This window comes from Mytilus trossulus, chromosome 1 (assembly GCF_036588685.1).
Source record: "Mytilus trossulus isolate FHL-02 chromosome 1, PNRI_Mtr1.1.1.hap1, whole genome shotgun sequence".
Classification (NCBI taxonomy): domain Eukaryota; kingdom Metazoa; phylum Mollusca; class Bivalvia; order Mytilida; family Mytilidae; genus Mytilus; species Mytilus trossulus.
In genome coordinates, this window is record NC_086373.1 from 43,565,828 (window position 1) to 43,592,429 (window position 26,602).

General features: G+C 31.5%; 1 protein-coding gene across 3 annotated transcripts in view; it reads right to left on the reverse strand.

The window, feature by feature from the left end:
• Positions 1 to 9,629: 9,629 nt before the first annotated feature.
• Positions 9,630 to 26,602, reverse strand: part of LOC134725072 (histone deacetylase 6-like) — an 80,781-nt gene continuing 63,808 nt past the window's right edge. For all 3 annotated transcript variants that reach the window (XM_063588604.1, XM_063588596.1, XM_063588587.1), the window contains 4 exons: positions 25,145 to 25,247; positions 19,830 to 19,955; positions 10,959 to 11,041; positions 9,630 to 9,997 (listed from right to left, as the gene is read on the reverse strand). In XM_063588604.1, the coding sequence (XP_063444674.1) occupies positions 9,988 to 9,997; positions 10,959 to 11,041; positions 19,830 to 19,955; positions 25,145 to 25,247 (322 nt within the window). In that variant the 3' untranslated portion in view covers positions 9,630 to 9,987. The remainder of the gene's footprint in view (positions 9,998 to 10,958; positions 11,042 to 19,829; positions 19,956 to 25,144; positions 25,248 to 26,602) is intronic.

Consider the following 26,602-nt stretch of genomic DNA (forward strand, 5'->3'; position numbering starts at 1 on the left):
TGAAGAGCTATAAACCAAAAAGGATAAAAAAAAAAAAAAAAAAAAAAAGTATAGCCAAAAGAGGGACGAAAGATACCAAAGGGACAGTCAAACTCATAAATCTAAAAACAAACTGACAACGCCATGGCTAAAAATGAAAAAGACAAACAGAAAAACAATAGTACACAAAACACAACATAGAAAACTAAAGAATAAACAACACGAACCGCCAACTTGTGATGGCGTCCGTAAAATTGACGGAGGGATGATTTCAACTTTACCATTTGGAACTCTTGGTTTTTAAAATAGCTTCCTTGTGAGCAGTAACACTATATCAATAAAATCATGATAGGAAATGCAAGAACGGGAATATCGTATCAATTTGGGAGATATATATCCCGTATGCAGGTGCTGCTGGAATGTTGCTACTTAGAAATGGAAAGTTCACAATTGGAAAGCTGAAATCATCTCTTTTGTCGTAAAGTTTTGTTTTCAACCGACCCTCATTGTCAATTTCTAGATGTTAGTCAAGATATGAAGCCGACTTAACTGTATCTGTAGTATCCTTTGTCTCCAATTCGATTGGTTCCACATAGTCACCAAATTTTGAATTGTTTAGTGAAAGAACGTCATCTATATAGCGGAAAGTAGAGTTAAAGGATATTGCTAACTTCTTATCTAAAGCTTTGCAAAATCATAAAATCATAAAAATACTGAACTCAGAGGAAAATCCAATCGGAAAGTCCATAATCACATGGCAAAATCAAATGACAAAACACATCAAAAACAAATGGACAAGAACTGCTATTTTTTTCTGACTTGGTACGGGCATTTTCAAATGTAGAAAATGACGAATTAAACATGGTTTTAAAGCGCTTAACCTACCACTTTGATGAAAGTCTCATCAAATTCCGTTATATTTACAATCATGCGTGAACTAAACACAACATAGTAAATAAAATAGTCAAAATATGGGCACAGCAGTCCTCATCGTGTAACAATTTTAAACGGAACAATTTAACAGAACACAAAAAACTTCTATCTACAAACACATTCATTAATTCGCGTGTCTGACGTTAGAAAATTGTATACGTCACATATATAAGTCGTCCAATGTATAAAAAAAAAAGTAAAATCACAAAAATACTGAACAAAGAGGAAAATCCAATCGGAAAATCCATAATCACATGGCAAAATCAAATGACAAAACACATCAACTGTCATATTCCTGACTTGGTACAGGCATTTTCAAATGTAGAAAATGGTTGATTAAACCTGGTTTTATAGCGCTAAAATTCTCCCTTTGATGACAGTCTCATCAAATTCCGTTATATTTACAATGATGCAAGGATTCAGGAATTGCATGAGGGAGATACATCCCTTAATTATAAATAATTTTCAAACTAGTGCAACAGCATCTTTATATAGCACAAAATCAGAATGGTCATGCCCGTATGGAACTTGCTACTTGGTTGCATGATGAAGTGTAGAAACAAACAGAGAAATTATGACGAAGTAAATTATGGTCCTTTACAGATTAAATTGATATTAAATATTCTAACATTACATATAAAAGAGGGACGAAAGACACCAAAGGGACAGTCAAACTCGTAAATCTAAAACAAACTGACAACGCCATGGCTAAAAATGTAAAAGACAAACAGAAAAACAGAAAAACAATAGTACACATGACACAACATAGAAAACTAAAGAATAAACAACACGAACCCCACCAAAAACTAGGGGTGATCTCAGGTGCTCCGGAAGGGTAAGCAGATCCTGCTCCACATGCGGCACCCGTCGTGTTGCTTATGTGATTACAAATCCGGTAAATAGTCTAATTCGGTAGGTCAAATTCATGAAAGGGAAGGGGATTGTAGTTACGACGTAAGGAACATATCCGATATCATTTGTGAAACGGTTATTCCATAACGGTCAACCAACTCGTGATGGCGTCCGTAAAATTTACGAAGGGATGATTTCAACTTCACCATTTGGAACTCTTGGTTTAATAGCTTCCTTGTGAGCAGTAACCCTCACATCGTTTATTGTGAGCATATAAACGTGATAAGTAACCTTTTCTGAAACCTTCGACACATATTATCTGTTAGATTTACACTTCAATATTGTTTTGCGATCTTCAAATTGAATCGGTTCAAAAGAAATTATTTTTCAATACTACAGTCAGATATTTTTATAGTAGATACAAAAAGGGCAAGACCAAATTCATAGGGATAAATTTAGAAAGTTCTTTTAAAAGCCGACTATATTTCAAATATCAAAGAACCTTTAACTGGTCGTTGAAAAACTTTAAATTTCAGTTAATTACAAATGCTTTCCAGTTCTACTTAATGTTGTTGAAAAAGGATCTCATACAAAATTTCTACACGCTTTTTTAAATATTGTAGAAAAGCACATCTTTAAAAAAATGAATTATTTTTATTCAACATCAATATAAACACAATATACTGACACTTAAAATCTCCCTAAAAAGTTCCTTATTTGAAATTAATTTTTGATAACTAAGATGGTAAATAATATTGACATTTTGAAAATAAGCAAATTGGCTTTACTTGACCTCTGATCTTGAGTTGACGAAAATTGCGCAGTTCGAGACACAGAACAACGTACAGATAATAAGTTTTAGGGTGATAAATTAGGTCTAAGGTGGGGTTATTAAAAATGTAATTTTATGGTTAATGTTACTCAACTATATTGTATTATAAAACATAGTTATATACTGTAAGAAACCAAATCTAAATGTGGATGATTTTTTGTTTTATTCAAACTAAGTATTTAAAAGAAAAGGACAAGGCGGTAGAGAATTTAATCAACACCATCTATATAACAAAAATATTTCGAAGTCTGTACATATACAACGATGTCCTATATTTGTTTTGGTAGTTTTAAAATCCCGAGTGTCGAATTGCATAAAAAATATGAACGCAAGTTTCATTGAAATTTAGTAATTGAAAACAAAAAACTCCAAAACGTTTTGCATATACAATAAAGATAATATCTATTCTCGATAGTAGAAAATCCGTAGCGTTTTGTAGATTAAGCATTTTGTAAACAGTAATTCTTAAATGTATTAACTTAATAATTTACCATGTCAACACCAAAGTGCTGACATCTGGGCTGGTGGTACCTTTTGAAACAAGTGGCCTCGACACAGAAGTTAAACAAACTTTCAGAGATAACAGGCTAATAATTTTACAAATGTGATTCTCAGTTCTCATCAGGATTAACTTTCAATAAGAAAGCATGTTTTGCAAAGTTACTGATGTTTACTTCTATAATCGTAGAAATTCATATAAGATAACCGCAGCATAGATACCAGGACTATAATGTCTGTACTTCAGATCCGTGCTTCGTTTACACTAGACCTATCGGTGAGCCTCGAATAAAACAAAAAGAAGAGCAATGATGAATCAAGATTGCGATTGGTTTTGATACAAAAAAATCAAATAGCAAGTTTGCAGGTTGCAGTTTGAAATAATATTTGTACCAATTTAATGACAAGCGTTTTTAAGAAAGTCAAACGTTTTCTAGAACGAAATCATTTGTCGTAGAATTCTGTCAACGTTTAGCCGAAGTTTTTAGCAATGTAAATAACCTGCGGCACTTTACGTTGCCGGACAGTATTGTCTAGATGTAAATTGAACAGTTTATCCAAAAGATCGGTTGGATTCTGGTTTTATTTTCAAAATGGAAAATATTAATTTGATCAATTTGATAGTAAGAAATCTTAAAAGTTGATTGAAGATGTTAAAGTTTTGTTTGCTCTATACGTTTGTACTCATTATTGCATATTTTAAAATGCAAGAAGTTAAAAATTATATTTGAAGGAAACGCCATTAAGGTTATTTTCAGAGTAACCTTTGTCAGATTGAAAACTGGTTTTTATTTTTTATCTAGAGATGTGACCATATTTGGTGGTAATTGTCATGACCATTCAAGTTATGAAAGCATAATAGTGTTGCTTTTTTTATTATCAGCGTTTCTGATAACGTGATAATTAAGGCCTGACTTTCAAGGTCTTAAACTACAATTCTATATCGATTTTACTTTTAACCAGCTTTTCTTCATGCATAATTTAAATCGCAGTCAATCTTTAAAATACAACTTTAAACTACAAATTATTTTCAGAGTTGATAATGTTGATATTGTAAAATGTTGGTTTACAGCATTGAGCTTACATCGGCGATTGAATTTCGAGCTTTTTCTAAAATAAAATGCAAATTTACCTACTTTTATTGTTTAGGAGTTAATAGTTATCAAAAGTACCAGGATTATAATTTAGTACGCCAGACGCGCGTTTCGTCTTTATAAGACTCATCAGTGACGGTATATCAAAATATTAACAAGTTGAAAGTTGAAGAGCATTTAGGGTCCAAAATTTCCAATAAGTTGTGCCAAAATACGGCTAAGGTAATCTATGCCTGGGATAAGAAAATCCTTAGTTTTTCAAAAAAAATCAAAGTTTTGTAAACAGTAAATTTATGAAAATGACGACATTATTGATATTCATGTCAACACCGGAATGTTGACTACTGGGCATGCGATACCCTCGGGGACGAAACGTCCACCAGCAGTGGCATCGACCCAGTGGTGCAAATAGTTATCAAAGGTACCAGGATTATAATTTAGTACGCCAGACGCGCGTTTCGTCTTTATAAGATTAATCATAAACTTCATCATAGAGAATTAAGGTGCCAATTGTGCAGAATATTCTTAGTTTTTACCTAAAATAATTGATTTGGAAAAAAAAAACTACACTCACCGTTACATATGAACAAACTCCTATTTCTGGTTTACATGACTGTGCATTTCAAAACGAAATGTACATCTATTAGGGTTGTTTGATGCATATTCCTTTATCAATCGGGAACGCAATATCATTTGTTTTTACCAGCAAGACCATGGAGCAAAACAAAACAAAGAAAGAGATATCAATTCTGTAAAATGACCATCTCGCACATGAAACATTGGTGAAAACTAATAGTAAGTTGACAGTTTTTTGTATACAGAGACAACATTAAAAGACACAAACGGTATACAAATAAAACAGAGTGACATATATAGGATCATACTACATGGGGACATGCATTCTATCCCGGTCTATCAAATATAAAAAAAAAGATGTGGTATGATTGCCAATGAGACAACTCTCCAAAAGAGAAAAATGACACAGAAATTAACAACTATAGGTCACCGTACGGTCTTCAACAATGGAAAAAGCCCATACACTATAGTCAGCTATAAAAGAGCTAGAAATGAAAAATTGTAAAACGATTCAAACGAAAAAACTAATGGCCAAATTTAAGTACAAACAAATAACGAAAAACAAATATGCAACACATCAACAAAAGACAACCACTGAATTACAGACTCCTAACTTTGAACAGGTCCATACATAAGAATGTGGCGCGGTTAAACAGGTTAGCGGGATCCAAACCCTCCACCAAACCTAGGACATTGGTGTAACAGTACAACATAAGAACGAACTATAAAAAATCAGTTGAAAAAGGTTTAACACATCAGATGGATACACATAAAGTTCCCTTTTAGACTATGCAAGAAAGCTGAACAAACATAACCAGAAAACATTAAGTGTGAGGAGAACAAAGAGTACACTCACATTAAATGCGATTGACAGATCAATGAAGCCGAATAAATAACTTTCCAGAATTATAAACATTAAACAAACCGGACCTGGCATAAATGTGAATGTCCATTCACCAACGGGATTACGTCTTTTCTCAAGTATTAGCTATTCATTCATTTCAATATCAAATTCTCACACTGATGATAAGAAGCAAGATACAAATGATTTGGTATGTGCGACACCTGGTACAAGAAAAAAACAAGTTGATAATTCTCAACAGAAGTATATACTCATTTAAGCATGTCAATCACAGGTAGACACCCATAGACAAGATATATCATGTGTTAGCGAGACCAAAGTTGATTAATCTGAATTTTGAGCAAATATACAAAATTTCGACCTCATTTTACTCAAAAAGTAGCACATGAAGGTATATTTTTTATTACATATTTGATTTAATCAGGTAAAAAATAGTCTATATGCAAATTTTCATCAACTTGTAAATACAGGTTCAAAACTGTATCGTATGCCCTTAATATATACGAGATCAAAAGTACAGATAGACGGAAGTAAGAAACTCTACTTTAAATTATTCTACAGAAACCAAAAAAGCACCCTAGAAGAAATAGAAATAGAAAGTCTTGATGAATCACTCAGTGAGATCGACAACTGCAACAATATCATATTGATAAAAGACTACACTTCCGAGTATCAACTAGGAAATGGAACAATCATCACCTAAACATGATACAAATATAAACCAAAATATATTGAGCGACGACAACATTGAAGTTGTAAGAGAACCCCCAAGAGAAATAAATGTTCTTGATTTGTGTTCTTTTATAAACACAAATCTAATACGGACAATAGAAGTAGAACCAGGAATGAGTGGTCATTACATTGTTAGAATCACTAGATGAAAAATACAAAGGCCAAAACTCACCAAACAAAAAACACCCAGGAAAATATATTTGTATAAAAAAGGGGGAACATTGGATGTAAAAGATCAAGAATCAAACTTCAACCAGTTAAAGGAAGACAGCAGTAAAGAAGACGTTGAATCGTCCTTGACACATTTTAAACATTTAGCAAAGGATAAAATTGACAGGAACATACCTTTGAAACAGACTACAACGAGATGGATCCTACACTGGATGGCAACACAATTTAAGCTGATGATAAGAAAGAAATATAGACTTTAAAACAAAGCTAATTACCAGACAAAAACAACACTGAAATGTTGTACACTTTACCGACAAAAGTGAGAGAACAACTCCAGGACAATCACGACAAATATGTCAAAGATGTCCTATACCAAAAGAGCCACCAAGTTCACATACACAGTTACAGAGAAAAAAATATTTTTTAAAGAGATATATGTTTTATATAAAGGTATTAAAAAGAAAGTTGCAACATAAGTATGCTTAAAAAGGATTGAACAGATATCAAACATGGGAAAGGAAAAGCTAACATCCTGAATCAGCAGTATTAATCAGCATTCTCGGATATTTATTTCAACCAGTACATAGATATATAAGATACTACATAGACAGAGAAGGAAGGCTACCAAAAATATCTGAACAATCTGAAAGAAGACCATAAATATAAAAATCAAACTAGTAATTTTTCAAACACCTGAAAAACATCAACCTTAACAAAGCTGCAGATCTTAAAAAAACAATCCGGGTTACAAACAGAAACACAACATTAAAATGTAACACACACTGAAACGAACTTTAATATAACAATGGCTATTTTCCTGACTTGGTATAGGACATTTTAATTAAAAAAAATATTGTGGGTTGAACCTAGTTTTTGGGCATGCCAATCCTCGCACTTCTATAGTAATGATAAATATAACATGAACATGACAAAATTACATTATTGAACTACAATACAAATAAATGGGAATACATGATATAGGACAAAGAAACACATGTATAATAGCTAACAAAAGGTGTTAGGTTTAACATTTAAAACGCCAGACGCACGTTTCGTCCACACAAGACTTACCAGTGACGCTCTGATGAAAAAGTTCGAAAGCCAAAAAAAGGTTCAAAGTTGAAGAGCATTGAGGACCAAAATTCCAAAAAGTTGTGCCCAATACGGCTTAGGTTTTCTGCCTGGGATAAGAACATCCTTATTATTTAGAATTAACATAAAAACAGTAGTTTTCCTATCTGTTTGACCCGTCGGAAATTTTATCCCGAGTTATAAAAAGGAAGATAAAAAAAAGACCTGTATCCTTTGCGGCTGTCCATTGCAAATTATAAGAATCACATCACCTTTAGAAGAATTATGGACTATTTAGATGGAAATAAACATCTGTCATCATAGTAGTAAGTATTCAGACAGAATTACTCGTGTCATCAACAACTCGTAACCATTGTTGAAGACCTAGCCAAAAGAGATTAAAAAAAACCAAGCAGTAAGTACTTATTAGAAAATACTAAAATTTATATTCAGTAGGACATTTGAAACTGTACCTCACCGCCACCAACTAAGACATATTAGTATTGACAGGTAAACAGCAAATTGGATAAAAAAAACAATAGCTTAAAAAAAGAAAACAGACAGTTCTTCTAAATAGGTACATATCATAACCTGAAGCAGAACGATTAGGAGTTCCTCAAAGCAATTTTCAAGGCCCGCTACTATTTCTCTTATTAATTATTGACATAGGAAATAAATAAACAGTTGGTATCATCATAAGACTCATCTCAGGTGACTGTTAAGTATACTGAAGCACCAAATCCTAAAACGATACAGAAATTCTACAGAAATACCTAACTGATTTAGAAAGGTGATCTATCAATTTGAAAAAGTCATTCAATCCAAAAAATGCTATGTTCATCATGTAACCTATTTTATCCGTACACCAATTGGAAGACCATACTTCTTACATGGAACAAAACTTAAGGTTATAGAACATTACCCCTACTTGTTAACGGAGTTTGGCAGCATTTCAATTGGAATCACCACATTACATCCAAGATACTAGTCAATAAAGCATCACAATAGCTAAATTTTGTAAAAACAAAATTGTATTGATGGCCACCAGATATCCATACTTACATTGCTCTCGTTATAGCACATCTAGAATACAGATGTCTAGTATAGGATCCTCATTGGAAGAAGTGTATAAAAAGGTACAAATGATTCAAAAAAGAGCTGCAAGATATATAACCAACAACTTCAACTACCTACCTGGCTCAATGACTAAAAACTTACATTATGTGATAACACTGTAGAAGCTAAACTAAATGATACAATTGTAAAATAAAATACGAGAAGATAGCTTTAAGAAAATGCTTTTAGAAAATAAAAAAAAAGATAGGGTCCACATATGATTTCAATCAGTATTTTTCAGATGATTAAAGAGATAAATGCTTTTTTTATTTTCAGTCAAAGGGGTATGCAATTTTTTACCAAAATCTGTGACATAAAAGAAAAACAAACAATATGGAGTATCCATCCATTAAAAAAATAGTTAATGCATGACCAAAAGAAAACCAAAAACACACACAAAAATCATTTACTGCTGTTCAACATCTCAAAGTCAGCAAAGCCTTCAACATGGAGCAAAACACATAGTCATTTTACTGTATATTCACCTTTAAACAATCTAATAAGTTATAGTTTGGCATAACTTTCTATTATAGCAGATAGGTGATGTATATTTCCTTAACTTAAGACATTTCACCAACAGACAAATTAAGATCTAAAACTGCCAATGTAATCTAAAGAGCTCTGAAAAGATTGAACAAAAAATTATGAAGTAATTTACAGTCTTTCAGTCAATTTTCAGACTTCAAAAATGTTCAGATATTTTGCTAGCAGTCAATTAGGATCTGTTCAGGCTGTGTTCAGCCTGATTAATAAATATTATTTACCTGTACACATCAAGTCTGAAAATTGACTAAATATGACTGAATAATACATTGACTTTCCAAATAATATTAAGATCAACACTACCTTTTAAGACTTAAAATACAGTGACTATTGTTTACAAAACAAGGAAATAATAATACACACTCCTTCAATACATGTATTATCCTTTATTGTAATACAATTATTCTCATATTAAAAGTAAATATTAGTTTATGGTATTTTCCCAAATGGCCTATCATTCTAAAATCAAATAAAATCTACACAATTTTGAAATGTCATTGGGACGCTAATACTATCACTAAATATTCCCATAATTCTTTTTCTTAAATAGTTTTTTTCTGATAAATATGTCAATATATCATATAAAATAAATTATCACTGAATACATATGTTTTTATCACAATAAAAATGGATTTATGGTTACACATCGCAGGGTAGCGTCATTCCATGTATGGTAACCTACACCATTGATTATTCCATTTCAAGTTAATTGGCTGAATTGTCTACCATTATCTGAAACTGCAAAAAAATGAATTTGTCAAATGTGCATGAGATATAGATTTCATAGACAACTAATAAAGCCAGGAAAGGCAGTCATTTTCTATTATGTAGGGTTGCAGTCTTGTAAATGAATTATAGAATAACAAATCAAAGAATTCAAATAGAGAAAAATATTTGACAAGTGACCAACCAAACACTTATTGATTGAAAAGGAAATACAAATGTAATGTCAGCCATGTAGTTGAGAGGAAAAATAAAGAACTGAAGAAGGCCAATGGCCGAAACGTCTTGAAAAATTGGTTTACTTAAGCAATTATACAAACACTAATTCACAAGTGCCAATAGTACATGAGTTAATTATCAGTGTTGTTCGGTCACGAGTTGATTATTTATTTAATATTTGAATTCTTTGATTAGTTTATCTTTATGGTAGTACTGCATCATTGATTTTTGTAAATCATCCATGCTTTAATTCTTAATCTGTGTAAGAATTTCATTGAAGGTGAAAAATCACCTGCCATGTCCACGATTTTACAATTCTGACTAACACATAGAGGAGTACAACACAAGTTCAAAATCTAACATGTTAGAATAATCATGAGAGAAAACGTTTTTGATAGGCTCATTAATTTGATCACGAGAAACACAAAATTTGATTGGCTGAACACAATTGTCTTCCCTTGGACACAGTTTAAAATCGAGAACAACCAAATTCTTCGTGTACATTTTCATTAAATAGTGTTTTAGGTGTTTTTTAAAGATTGTGGTCGTGCAATCGTGACAAAGGGGTCAAAATCGTGTAGTACACGCCTAAATTGTGAAAGTTGAAAGGTATGAGTTAATTTGTACAGAGATTAAAATACTTTTACCAATAATAACTATCTTCTTCAGCCAAAATCTGATGTTTTGCAATATTTTTATTAGTCCCTACTATGTTAAATATGAGTTTCAACTCAGAAAGTTAAGTCTTTGTTATTACCTGCTTGTTGTTGGGTCTTCTACATTTTCTGTGTTTTTTCTACTATTCACTGATGCAATTTCTGTATCTTTAATTTTATTTACCTGTAATGTAAAGTATTCATAAAACAGCTGTGAGTAAGCTCTATGTTAATGTTTTAAAACATGTTCATGTATTTTGCAAATCCTGACGATTTTTTAAAAATGTATTTCCAAAAAGGAAATGATTTGCTTCCAAGCAAACTTTTCTAAGAACTTGCTCTGTTTGCAGGAGATTATGACAGTTTACTTGTCAGAAAAAAAAAATGCCATTATGGACACAAAATCATGTCACAGTGTTTAAGTTTTTATAACTCCAAAATATCACTATAAAATATCCCAAGGCTAGCTGCCATGTCCATAATACATTTGTGATGAATGAGCTAAAAATTAAATTTGTTCACCATATATTTTTTTTTAATTCTAAGTTAATATCACATTATATATTATACAAATATAGCCTTTGTATGAGGTCGATACACGGATATATTGACCTGAAAGAAGTATATTGACTGAGGACAAAGTCCGAGGTCGATATACTTATTTGGGTTGATATATCCTGTATTGACCTCATACAAAGGCTATATTTGTTATATTATTAATTTCCGACCATATTTGCATCAAAATCGTCATTTAGGTTTTTTGGAATTTTAAAAATATTACATTGTCTCCTTGACAATAACAACATATTAGTTGTTATTTCATTTACTTTTTTTTTGACATCTTAAGTATTTGATGATTTTTTTCGTCAAATAATCGATCACAGATATCATGTGTTTCAAAACGTTGCACAATGTCCTGAAATTCATTACATGACGTCACAAAGTATATCGGTTTTTAGATATTCTAACCGTGCGATATGCTTTTTGCCGGTCAATAAAAAGTAAAAACACAAAAATACCGAACTCCGAGGAAAATTCAAAAAGGAAAATCAAAAATCAAAAGGCAAAATCAAAAGTCCAAACACATCAAACGAATGGGTAACAACTGTCATATTCCTGACTTGGTACAGGCATTTTCTAATGTAGAAAATGGTGGATTGAACCTGGTTTTATAGCTAGCTAAACCTCTCACTTATATGATAGAATATGCATTCTTATTCATATTTCGCCTTCGGTCTCAAGTAATGAATTAGCTTAACTTCTCTATGAGGGGTGAAGCTTACATATAATATCTCTGTTTAAAGAAACAAACTATACCCACCTATAGCTGGCCAGTGACCTTGACCCTAGTATATAAGCACCTGTTCCATAATAACTTGTCATTATTTTTCTAGAGGGTTTGAAGTGAACACTTCACATAAGTACTTTTTAGTTATTTTATTTTTATCTTAAATTTGGCAGAAAGTTATTTAAGTTACATTAACTTGTCTACGATGTAGGACAAGTTCTAATGTTATTTTGTTATTTACAAATAATAATTCCTCAATTGTCTACGATGTATGACAAGTGTTGATGGAAATGAATTTAAAAATTTCTTGTCTACGATGTATGACAAGTGTTCATGGAAATTAATCAAATATTTTATTGTCTACAATGTATGACAATTTTATATATTCATTAAATTTTTGCCTAATAGCACATTTGTTACTTAATTCATACTCCTGTTTGTTAAACAGGTAGATATTTAAAAGTATTTCTATTCACCTGAAGGTCGTGAGTACTTTTCACAATTTACACGTGTTTTACCTGCACAGGTACACATTTTTGTATTACAATGGCTGAATTTGTTTATGCAAATGTATTGTTTTTGCAAGATGTTTAGAATGATATTTACACTTACAAGGGTGATGGTTATGATTTTCATCACCTCTGGAATGTTTTAGAAATTAAAGATGATAAATTTAATAGGAATACAAGAGGTATTTTGAATAAATCCTCTTCTTAAACAGTTATAAAACCTATTAGTTTTATAATAGATCATAATGGCATGGCAATTGGAAATAATTGACAAAGCAACAGAACCTGTAAAAAGTAAGTTTTAAAATCTAGTGTTACTTGTATAACTTCAAAATCTACTTGATTTGTGATTGTTTCTAACGAAAGTGCTGTTGAGATTTAGATAGGCATGTATATTGATACATTTACTATTTATTATTAATGTAGTAAAGAACCTGTATGAATCATGAGGTTTGAGACAGTTGCACTGCCTTCAACTCTAGCAGAGTTTGTAGAGAAACCTGCTGCTATATTGGAATTTTGCCATTAGAGGCTTACTTTAATGAAGATTTAGTTCTAAATTTTGATCTTATCTACTGAAATGATACGGTGTATGTACCTCCTTTTGGAGTATGTGCCATGGCTGATGATAGTCCAGCCAGGGTTGAATTTGATACGTCTTTTGATCCTGCATTAAGGTCTTTTGATCCTGCATTAAGGTTTTCAGAAGCCTTTAAGGCTTCTTTTAGTGAGATTAATGGTCCATTATCTCATCCTGTTTGTTGAACAGTTTAATCATGATTTTGATAAAATCAGGAATATATAAAGTTCATAGAGGAAATACTATCACACTGAGAACTGTGACAATCCTAGTGTGTCTAGGATAATTAAAAAATCGAAAATGGCAATGCCTAGACAGGCCCACTCTGTGGTTTCAAAGATGCAGGAAACCCAGAGATACTTTATTAAGGGGTTGATCATCACCCCTATTGATGAGTTGGCTATTTCTTGTTGTAAGAATGAGCCATTGGATCTTGATAATACAAGGATTTTATTGTAAAATTATATTTGTTTGTTTTACCATGGGTTTCTGGTTAAACCCATAGGAGATGCTCAGAAATATCTAGATGATAAAACTTATTTGTAATTCTGTTGTGATAGTTGCTTTATCACATTTCTAGTTATGATTGCAAAAAGCAAACTTAGTGTTTATACAAAGATTCTAAAGCAAATTATAGATTCCTTGGAAGAGGTTCCAGGTCTAGCAATTAATTTACTCCCAGCTGTTATGGGAAAGGCAATATCAGTTTTTTAACTGCAGAGGCTCTGTTGGTCAACTAGTATACTAGTAGGCAATTCCCTTCATTTGAGAGGGAGAGGTTTCCAAAAAGGGAACAGAGAATCTGGAAGAGTCAAATTTCTCAACCAGTTGCTATATATACAGTAGATAACTTAAATATTATGATTTGGAAAATGTTACTAATGATCTATTGATATTAGATTTATTAAGAAATGGTTATAAAATTATTTTTAATGATGTACCACAAGGTTTATCCTTTTTGAATTAAATACATTTCACCTTTCATAAGGATGAATTAATTTCAGAAGTTCAAAAAATGATAGCGAAGAGAGCTATTTAAAAGGTTGATCGATCAATGGAAAATCAGTTTATTTCCTATATTTTCTTGGTTCCTAAGAAAGATTGGTCTTCAAGGCCTGTATCTATTTGAAAAATTCAAACAAACTTAGTTTGTGGCTTATCAGCATTTGGAGCAGGACCATTTTTCTTTTGTTTAGATGTAATTCTTTTTAAAATAATTATCTATATATATAGAGAGAGAGAGCTAACATCTATAGATCTCACAGATGCATATTTAGGTATCATTTATGATTATATCACAATTTCCTGATTCATGTGGAAAAGACATTGATATGATATTTATGTTTTTTGTTTTGGATTGGCTTCTGCATCAAGAGTTTTTACTAAGGTTTTAAAACCTGTCTTATGTATTTATGAAATAATGTCACTTGAAGTATATACATGCTATAGTTTATACATTGATGATTCTTTTATTATGGATCAGAGTTTAGATGATTGTATTGTGAATACAGAAGAAGTGGTGCAAATGCTTGATAAGCTGTGCTTCAGAAAAATTTTGAGAAGTTGGTACTCATTCCTTGGAAGCACATTGTTTTCCTTTGTCTCATTATTGATACTGAGCTATTTAAGTTTTTTCTGACAGATGAGAAATGGTAAAATTATCTCCCTTGGGAAATTCTTTTTAAATAGAATTGTGTAACTGTATTATAGATGATTTACATCATATATTGGTCTTGTGATGAATGCTTTTAATGCAGTATCTGTGGGAATGTTACATTGCAGAAACATGGCGAGAAATAATGTTGAAACACTGTATAGTTGTTGCAGTGTTTATTATCATCAATAGGTGAAATTTTTTAACAATTTAAAATCAGAAATTAGAAATTTGATTTATAGACCCATCCAAATAAGTTTTTGGGTTGTACCAGATTCCTCTGACATAAGGATTTGGGATCCAAATTTGAAGAAAATGTTTCTGTTGGTAGACGGAGCTTCTTTAAGAGTATGCACTCATTTCATATAGATTTCATAGTATTGTTGGCTATAATATTCTTCTGGAGAAAAAGTTTTAGTCACAGAGAGTTATACAATCAGAAAATACAATTTCAGTAGCTTTTATTATGCAATAGGAGGTGTAACCTCTTTGTCACTTAACATGCTTACTACAAATATTTCATTATTTGGGCTTGGTGTTCAAGAAAGAACATTTTTATCACAGCTCTTTATATTCCTGGTAAGAAAATTTTTTATGCTTATCATATGTCTAAAAAATTTACAGATTCAAAAGGATGTCGACAATTGAAAGAAGATATATTTGTTTTGTAGTTATTACGTTTTCATTTTCAATCTGTAGATAATTACTTCGTTGTCTTTTGACCAACCAGCTCCTTTCAGAGATGTTTTTATTTTCATGATCAGAATTAAGACCTTATATTTTCCCATCTTTTTCATTGTTGGGGATATTTATAAAGAAAATTATTAGTGATAAAGTTCAGAAGGCTCTTTTGATTATCCTTTTTGGCTTGCTCAGAGTTGGTTTTCTTTGCTAAGACCAATTTTAATTTATTTGCCAGTTAAACTGTTAAGCATAAAAATTAGTAACAATGTTACATACTGAAGATAATGTCTTTCCGTCAGGAAGAGACTTAATTTAACTGTATATTGTAAAAAATTTAAGTGAACCAACACCTGAAGGGTTGATTGTGCAGTAGGGTAAAAACGTGTGTATTATACTCAGAAATCACTTTAATATAAACAGGAGATTTCAGAATCATTTGTAAAATATATTTACACTTCATCTTGGAGACCATGCATCTATAATCATGCAAGCATTATCAATATTTTTTTGAGAAATTTCATTATTTGGTGTGTTCAATTAGAGAACCAATTCCTTATCACCATCTAAAAAGGATGTTATTGATTATTGAAATTTTTGTAAAACACAAGCTTTTCATATTCAGCATGTTTAATGTGAATTTTTCTTGGTCTATGTTGAAACAGACTTTATCCTTTAAGAAATAGATTTTACTGAATTTGTTTGTTTACTACATGTATTTGTGGAAGGTTGCTTAAACCTGAATCTGCAATTGAAGAGTTAGATACTCTTTCACTTGGGAGATGAATTTAGTGCTATCTTTTTTAAGTTCTTAATATTCATTGGAGTATTTAACATTGAAGACTGTCTTTTATACTTGTGTCTTTATTTGCCTTGACTACATCTGCCTTGAAGTACTATCTTTATCAGCTGTAGATTTACATTCTATGTCTTTCATTCAGAGACATGGCACTTTATTTTTTCATTTACATGAGTTTTTGAAAAATACTAGATCTGTTAGTTAGTTTACCTAATGAGGTGATCAAAGGTTTTGATAAACCAAAACTTTGTGTTGATTAAGACAATGATTTATCATGTTTTGTGTACAAAATAGGTGAGAGAATTCATCTAAGTCTTTTCATAAAGTTTAGATAGTTAGAGAGAGTTCTAATTTTATCCGAGGTTTTAAGGTTAACTCATTTAGAGGAACCTCTTCATAAGTGCATTTAGCTTCAGGATGTTCTATTAAGGACATATTATGGCAACAATTTTGTCTGGACATATGGTAAAACTTTTTACAAGTTCTATAACAGGAAAGTAAATAATATCAGTACTAAAACACTTTTCTTCAGTTGTAGTTACTGGATGATCTTGTGATTTTTATCCTTTATTAAATGTTGGCATTTATATAAAAATTGTTTTTAGTTTGTGTCTACACTTTAAACAAGCTAATTCATTACTTGAGACCGAAGGCGAAATATGAATAAGAATGTTCCTTCATCCAAGCATATCTTGGATGTGCAGGATGAAGGTCATTCTTAGAATATGAGCCTGAGGCTCGAAAGTAATTAATTCCCACCCTAGGGATTATCAGTCAGACCCACCCTTTTCCACTGGGTTTTATATTTGGTCGACACAAACTTGCTTTAAATTATGACAAGTTATTATGGAACAGGTGCTTATATACTAGGGTCAAGGTCACTGGCCAGCTATAGGTGGGTATAGTTTGTTTCTTTAAACAGAGATATTATATGTAAGCTTCACCCCTCATAGAGAAGTTAAGCTAATTCATTACTTTCGAGCCTCAGGCTCATATTCTAAGAATGACCTTCATCCTGCACATCCAAGATATGCTTGGATGAAGGAACATTTTGCTATCCGCCGTTTTCTCTCTACCTTCGAAAATATAGTTTAACATGTGACTATCTTTAAACGAATCAAATTAGTTAAAATATACGAATTAATAATATTATAATTGATTCTAACATTTTACATTTTGTAATTTGTTTTCCTAAAATAGCTAGGTATAAATAAATGGTCATTTCAAATGTGTGTCAAATTCAAAACTGTGCTCTGATTGGCTGACATTATCAAATTATTATCAAAAAATCTTCCAAGCTCATTTTTAAAGACAAGCGGACCTCCACTAAGCAATCTACACAATATTTTAAATGCCACTGACACAATTACTGTTTGTTTGCTTCACAAACTAATAAAAATGTATAAAAATAATGAAGTTTTGACATATATTGTTAAAGGTCAAACTATACGAAACAATCATGTTTCAGATATATGTAACTTATTTGCATATCTTGCTTTGATAACTTTTTTTTATCAACAGATTCTGTCTTTTACATTATTATATTTTTTTAGATAAATGATGTTTTCTGTATATTTTTTGATATTTTCCTAGGTCCTGCATTATTGATTATGGTATTTTTTACTGTTAACAGTAATAAAATTGAGAATGGAAATGGGGAATGTGTCAAAAAGACAACAACCCGACCAAATAAAAAAACAACAGCAGAAGGTCACCAACTTCAATGTAGCAAGAAATTCCCGCACCCGGAGGCGTCCTTAAGCTGGCCCCTAAACAAATATATACTAGTTCAGAGATAATGAACGCCATACTAATTTTCAAATTGTACACAAGAAACTAAAATTAAAATAATATAATACTAACAAAGGCCAGAGGCTCCTGACTTGGGACAGGCGCAAAAATGCGGCGGGGTTAAACATGTTTGTGTGATCTCAACCCTCCCCCTATACCTCTAGTATCTATTTATGTTTTTAAGATCAAAGGCAACTGGATTCAAAAGTTCTGGTAAAATATACTTTATCTAAAAACAATAACTCCAAAAAATCAATTTGTAGTTTCAGACATATAGTTTATCAGTTTTATCTTCTATGGATGAAAATTTTGCCAGTTTTCAAGGCAAAAAGAAAAACAAGTCAAAAATCTTCTTTAAAGTACTGAGTAATAAGAATTTCTCTAATTCTTAACTGATTAACACTTTTCCTGACCTGTTGATTATTTTTATTTAATCAACCCGTGGTTCCTTTAATATCAGTTATTTTTTGAAAATTTGATTAGGACGTCAAGTTTTCTTGCTTTCCTCTTAGTTTCATATTGTTACGTCATGAAAAAAAGGGACCATGCCTGATGACATCACATAAAAAGAACACATCTTTTGAGCAGATCAATAGAAAAGAAGGGATGATTTTGCCTTCATAATGTTAAAAACATCATTAGAGAAACAGATTCCACCACCAAATCTTGTGTAATACTATATTTATCTTTTCTCAACGGTTAAACTATAAATATTTTAAAACCTCAGCGAGCCTCACGATATAAATTGGAAGATTTAACTGTCAGGAGTGGATTAATATTGTATCACACTCAATGCAGTGGTAGAATCCATATGTATCTGTTGTAAACATAAAGTTGGTTTATGACAGATACAAAAAAAGCTCACACAATACAACATATCACCGTTCAACATTTTATGTTCATTCCATATTTTGAAAGTTTTTTAAATATCAGAAAACAGGATATATGTTATCAACTGCTTACCCTTCCGGAGCACCTGAGATCACCCCTAGTTTTTGGTGGGGTTCGTGTTGTTTATTCTTTAGTTTTCTATGTTGTGTCATGTGTACTATTGTTTTTCTGTTTGTCTTTTTCATTTTTAGCCATGGCGTTGTCAGTTTGTTTTAGATTTACGAGTTTGACTGTCCCTTTGGTGTCTTTCGTCCCTCTTTTATCAACAAATCCTAAAACTATGAACACTCATATAATTTGACTGTTTACAGTTTCTGTCCAGTTAATGTACCATGACTGAGAATACAATGACAATAATATAATTAATGAAAATAAGACACTCAAATGTTACAACTGCCTAAAAACAACTGACATATTGCTGACTTGGTACAGGCATTTCTTTATGTAGAAAATGGTGGCTTAAACATGGTTTTATAGCTAGCTCAACATCTCACTTGTATGATATATAGTTGCATAAATTTTCAGTATATTGACAAAAATGTGTGAACAAGACAAACAGAAATAATAGGTAAAAATGTCAAAAAAGGATACAACAGTCTATAAAAATAAGGAGAAATGGTATGATTGCCAATGAGACAACTAACCCCTAAAATTCAAATGAATGAAGAAAATTTAGGTATTTATAGGCATTGGTACAGCTTTCAAAAATGAGAAAACCCCATACATGATACTATAATGAGACTGGATAAGAAAAATATGAAACAGCTACTGGAACTTACCATTTGAACAGCATTTCTTACATGTTCCCTTTTCTCTCCATATACATGAACATACAAAACCTTTTCTGTATGTTCTACACCCCTGGTTTCTAATGCTTGGCCTCTCAAGAAAAGTTTGGTTTTAGTCTGAAAAGTAAATAAAGATTAACTCACTTTATATGAAGAGAAAAACAATAAGAAAGGTTAGAAGGACGAATACCTGCCAAAATCAATTTGTAAGTTTATTTTGTTTGTGCAGCACCCATGTCTATTTATATAGTAGCAGCATTTATTATTGGTTCAGAAATCCAGAAAGAACTACTTATTTTATTTTTTTATGCAGAACAATAGAAGTAAGATAGACACTTTATATAATAAAATCTGGTAAATAGGTCATTCAACATGGTCATTGTTTTTTCTTCTTACAGATGTAATTTCAGTGAATAATTGTTTTGCGTATTTTTGTGGTTTAGTAAAAAAAAATTGCATTGTATTAATTTAATTCAAAAATGTCAAGCAGAAACAGGCATTTTAGAGTCTCTTGTTAAAGGAACTATTTGTTTGAATAGATTATTAAGGCACAATAAGTTTTAGAATGCTTGTACATGTAAAATTTTGTTGTGGAGACCATGTGTTTTATTTCATCTAATCAGCAGGGGGGGTTCCTAGTCACTGCTACATGTGCTTGTTTTTCAAGAGCATACTTATTATCCAATCAGACTGTACATTAAGCTTGAACCAAACAGCTCTAATTATACAATCAGATTTTTCCTTTAAATTGTACCAAACAATCAGCTCCATGAGAAGACCTTTTATTTTAGGCACACACACTCAGTTGTCCTAAAATCAACACTTGCTTGAGGACATTTCAATTGTTCTTGAACATTTTTCTTCCCACCATATACTATCAAACAGATATTTTAAATTTATAAGGCATTCCTTTCATTACACACATTGCTTTGCATAAGTTGTTAAGTTTAATGCTAATTTGTTATTTAGAGTAGAAATGAAGAACTAACAATTCTCACATACTTTTTATTGGGAGTACAAAAGATTTTTAACAATATCTTGCTTTCCATATCCAACTAAGTTAGACATCACGTGACTTTTGTGACGTGTAATAGCCGCCATTTTGTATTATACTTCCCCATATAAAATGCATATATGCTACAATAAAGTTGAATTTTCTCATAAACCTGATTCGTTTTCTTACTTTTGCAAATCAATCATTGATATTCAAACATATTTCTATCAAACAATGTTGGTCCTAAAAGTTTAATTTTTAATTAACTTCGGTCAAATCGGAGTCGTAAAACATGCACTTTTTCTCGTCATTTCTCCGTTGACTCAATGCTAAATAACCGATACCCATGTCTAATTTTACAACAAATAAAGAAATTCTGTAAATAAAACACAAACTTTGCAAATCGATTAAGTATATTCAAAGATATAGCTGGCGACGAATACTACTTAAAACACTTTAATTTCAGGGAAAATTCGGTCAAACATCGATTTAAAAAAGGGAATTTTCCGAGATATTTCAAAATGGCGGCTGATGTTTCATATGGAAATGTTGCATCAAATCAATGATTTCTATAGTAAGACTTTCCTAGATTATATTTAAATTTTTTATAAAGAATCTCTGATGTTTCTGTTATTTTTCTTAAGTGATATTTCGATATCATTGATTTCAAAACTTCTTAATAAAAAAAATATATATTTTAAATGTGACACGGGAACATTTATTTTGACAGATATTCATCCAGGAGATACTGTTACCAGAAAATAGTTTACAATATCTATTAAAAAAAATTCTCTTCTTTTTTAAAGGTGTTTTTCAAGTTTTCTGTATATTTTATCTTTCTTTAGAAATATATTTATTTATTCCATCCTAAGAGAAAAATAAAACAATGTCCAATTATAATGGATAAATATTCTATACCTTTAAAAATTTCATTCCTTGACCGAACAGGTGAAATCTAACTTGGGTTATAATGTTACATCATAATATATTGTCAGGTAGACGTGCAAACCAAAAGCAACCAGGTGACATTCAACATCATGTCAGTGTGTATACATGTATTACCAAAGTTTAGATTTTGTGATATACAAAAGTTAAAAATAAATGTACAAATAAATATCTTTTCCTTCCCGTGTCAAATCAGAAGAAGTATTGTTCATAATAAACTTTAGGAACATGTGAATATTATGAAAATGTCTTTAAAAAATATTTTTTGCTTAAAAGGCATTCAAATATTTATGTTTCTATAATAATTTCAAAGAAATATTCTGATTCAAATATGAATTTAAATGAATTTCGATCATTAAATATGATTTTATTGGGTTTTTTTTCCATTCAACATTTAAAGCTAAATCCAGGCAATGAATCGATATAAAGTTTAAATTGTGTAAAAAAAATAATTATTGTATACATTCCAACAGAGACATATAATACGATTGGCCTGGTCTGAGACTACTATAACAGTAACTATAATGTCATTTACCACACCTAAACCTTTGAAATTATCTCACATTTGTGAACTAAAATCATTAAAATCAGCAACACATAAATTTTAAATGAAGAAAATAAACATCACCCCAGAAAGAACATCTAAATTACTAAAAAACTTAAACCCATCAAAAGCTATTGATCCAGACAAAATATCACCTCATTTTCTAAAAGAAGTTCATCATGAAATCTCACCTATAATATCTGACTTGTTTAATTCGTCAGTAAATACAGGCACAGTACCAAACGACTGGAGAGAGGCCTTGGTTACACCAGTTTTCAAAAAGGGAGCAAAATCTAAACCTGAAAACTACAGGCCCATCTCTCTAACCTGTATCCTTAGTAAATCACTAGAACATATAATAGTATCATCCATAATGAAACATCTAGACATTTACGATTTACTATATCCACTGCAGCATGGTTTTAGATCAAAAGTTAGCTGTGAAACACAACTTTTAACTTTTACACAGCAAATACTGGATTACATGGCAAACGGTAAACAAACTGACGTAGTTGTCATGGACTTCTCAAAAGCGTTTGATAAGGTGGACCACCAAAGACTTATCCTAAAACTGAAACGCATGGGAATAAATAACATAACAACAAATTGGATAGAGGCATGGTTATCGCATAGATCACAAAAAGTGGTGGTTGACAGTCACACATCAAATAGTTGTCCTGTATTGTCAGGCGTTCCCCAAGGGTCTGTACTCGGGCCATGCCTGTTCTTAATTTACATTAATGACATGCCAGACAACCTTAAAAGTAATGTTCGCCTCTTTGCAGATGACACTATTGTGTATCTAACAATCTCATCATTAGATGACTGTCACACCCTTCAATCAGACCTACATAAACTGGAACAATGGGAGCAAGAATGGCTTATGTCTTTTAACCCAGACAAATGTGAAATCATCCACATAACAAGAAAACATAAACCAATCATCTATAAATACACATTACATAATCATATTTTAAAATCAACAAACAAAGCAAAATATCTTGGCGTTTCCATCACAAACGATCTGACATGGAATTCTCATATAAATGACATCACGAACAAAGCAAATGCATCACTGAGATTTATAAAAAGAAACGTCAAAACTAACAGCATAAAAACAAAAGAACTGGCTTACAAAACATACGTAAGACCAAAAATTGAATATTGCAGTGTCGTCTGGGACCCCTGGCAGAAACAACAAATACATAAAATTGAAATGGTACAGAGAAGAGCTGCCAGGTATACACTCAACCAATACAGCTATCAAAGCAGTGTAACAGCCATGCTTGAACGTCTAAGATGGCCAACATTACAACAAAGAAGAAATCTTGCATCCGTCACCATGCTATACAAAATTCAACACCAATTAGTCTCCATCCCAGTAAATACATACCTAATACCATCCAAAGAACATAAATGTATACAGCCATTCTCTCCCACAAACTATCATTTGTTTTCATTTTTTCCTAGAATAATAAGGTTGTGGAATACCCTACCATACCAAGTAGTCTGTAGCCCAGACTTAGAAGCTTTTAAGTCTGGTGCAAAACCACATATGTATTGCTAAATCAAACCATGTTTTTAACTATATACAAAAAAAAAAAAAAAAAAAAATGTTTTTTCTTGCAATTATTGTAAATATGTTGTTTTAATTTGTTTCCCTAGCATGTGCCTTCTTGTAATCTTCAACATATTGAAGTTAAGAAGTATTATGTAGATGTAGATTTAACAGTAGTCTCAGGTCTGGTTTTGACAATATTGTATACCCGATAATATCTATCGACAGAGTTATTGGTCCTGAATAGGACTGATATAGTTGGGTATGCTTTGTGAATAAGTTAATCAAAAATATTAAATTGTATTTCTATTCCCCAAATGTGTGTTTGTTTCGTTCAAGTATATATGAGCTCCTTTGGGATCTGATTAGTGTTAAACAAATGCATTTATCAGCACTGACTGACTTACTTCTCAGCTTTTAGTTCAAGTGCAATCTTGTATTGAATCAACAAATGGAGAATTTCACATATTATGATTAAACTATCCCCTACCTTGCATCAAATCCACAGTAGACACTTAAAGTCTCACCTACAGTACTTGTTAGTTAAACAACCAATAGGTACTAATTGATTTTATAAATTGATGAATATTTTTAAAATTATCACCTATTGGTTACTCGTCAAATCACTTAGCTTTTCGCTCATAACAAAATTTCAAACCTTTGACTACACAGCTTGAGTTCTTGGCTGGGAGAATTAATAATATTTCAATACGTGTAACAGTAGCATCATAAACTGACAAGTGACATCAAGGTTTAAATGTGCTGTCAATTGTTTTGTAACATAATGAATATTGACGATAATTTGCATACATGATACTGGTTTCTGGTTTTAACAGAAGCTGTTTAATTAGTAGCAAGTCTTTTTATTGAACTATCTTCTTTTTCTATACCTGCAAATGTTATTCTATAATTTTTTTTAATAAATAAGTTTTAATCAAGTTTATGTTAATCAAGAATGTGTCCATAGTATTACTGATAGTGCATGGATGCCCCACTTGCACTATCATTTTTTATGTTCAGTGGACCGTGAAATTGGGTTAAAAACTCTTATTTGGCATTAAAATTTGGAATATCATATCATAGGGTACATGTGTACTAATTTTTAAGTTGATTCGACTCCAAAGTCATCAAAAACTGCCTCGACCAAAACTTTAAAGCACAGACCAGAAAACATAATGCCCATAAATGGGGCATAAAAATACTTTCATTTATTATGACTTGCATCTTCATATTTTTCTATATTTCTATATTCCCTGTAAACATACCTCTGCTTCCAATGTTTTCTGTTTTGCTCTTAATAACTGAATGAAGTTTATCTGTGGGAAATCATCTAGGTGTATTTCAATTTTTTCTCTGAACACTTTTGGACTTGAAAAAAAAGGAAACAATTAAGACCCTCAAAAACCTTTATGCAAATACATTAGATTCAATGAAGTGATGTTTCAACTACATAGAACAAATACTTATTCAAGCTACTTTAAAAGTCAGTTTTGTAATTTTGATTTGTCAAGATGGTTTTCTTTTTAAGTTTTGTCATGTAAATTGTATATCCACAGTGTGGGAAAGGAGTTTTCTAATAATTTGGGAAACTGTCAAACGGGGCTCCAACATTTGCAAAATAACAAGTTGCTTTGATGGAAACTTTGATGAACTCTTATGTTACTATATAACGTTTCTGCTTCAAGTTTTGGTAGCTAAAACATTCTTTATGTAAATATGAACCAATAAAATAATAAGAGAGATATATGCATTCAAACTTTTTCTTTTAAGAATGGTGGAGCTCCGTGTAAAACGATCAAAATTGTCACAAAAAAAGCAATAAAAATGTCGAATAAACATCGAAAAATTAATATTTGCATCTGAATTTTCACATGTACCCTTTCTGATATATAGTCTTACCTGTCTGAAAGTTTCAAAGCCATTTTCCCAGTAGAAATCCAAATATATTCATTTTCTACGTGTCGGATAATTTTATTGACTGTACTATAATCAAGCAACTTGTTAGTTTGCAAATGTCAGAGCCCCGCTTGACAGTCTCCCAAATGACCAAATTATTAGAAATCATACAGTTCCGTTCCCACACTGTGATATCAATTCAACTGTTATTTTATACAGATTCAATACTGCTGCAATTATTGAATCAACATCTACTTTCGACTTATAAGTATTACCAGATATTCTCTTTTATTTTATAAATAGCTACAGTCTCATCATCTTCGCTAGCCAAGGGTTACGATCCACTCCAGCTCTCTTCACCCTTGGCGGATTGAGATAAAATTTTGGAGACACAGGGTAAGGATTTTATTGGTTGCAGTCGAAACTCGCTGCATCCAATCAAAAAGCCCCTTAAACATGATCACATGTAAATATAGAAAGTGTTTGTAAACAATTGCCACATGTTTATTGTGCAACAAATCTTTACATCCCTAAACATGCAACTATATTTTGTGACAACTTGAATGTTTTTAATCAACTAATAGAAGTTCCTGTGTATGTTTCATGCACAAATGTATGAATGTTTAGGTATATTTTCGTTTCCAGGTTAACCAAGTGTGTAGAATCTAGACACCACCTTGTTTTTACCTCCAAATTGAAGAGTTCAAGTGCAACCATTGGTCAAGAATAATGTATTCGGAACGGACGTGACTTAAATCTTCCAGCAGATGGCACAACATTGTTTTCACAAATGTTGGCTGAATTTGCAAAGGGTGAAGAGAGTGGGA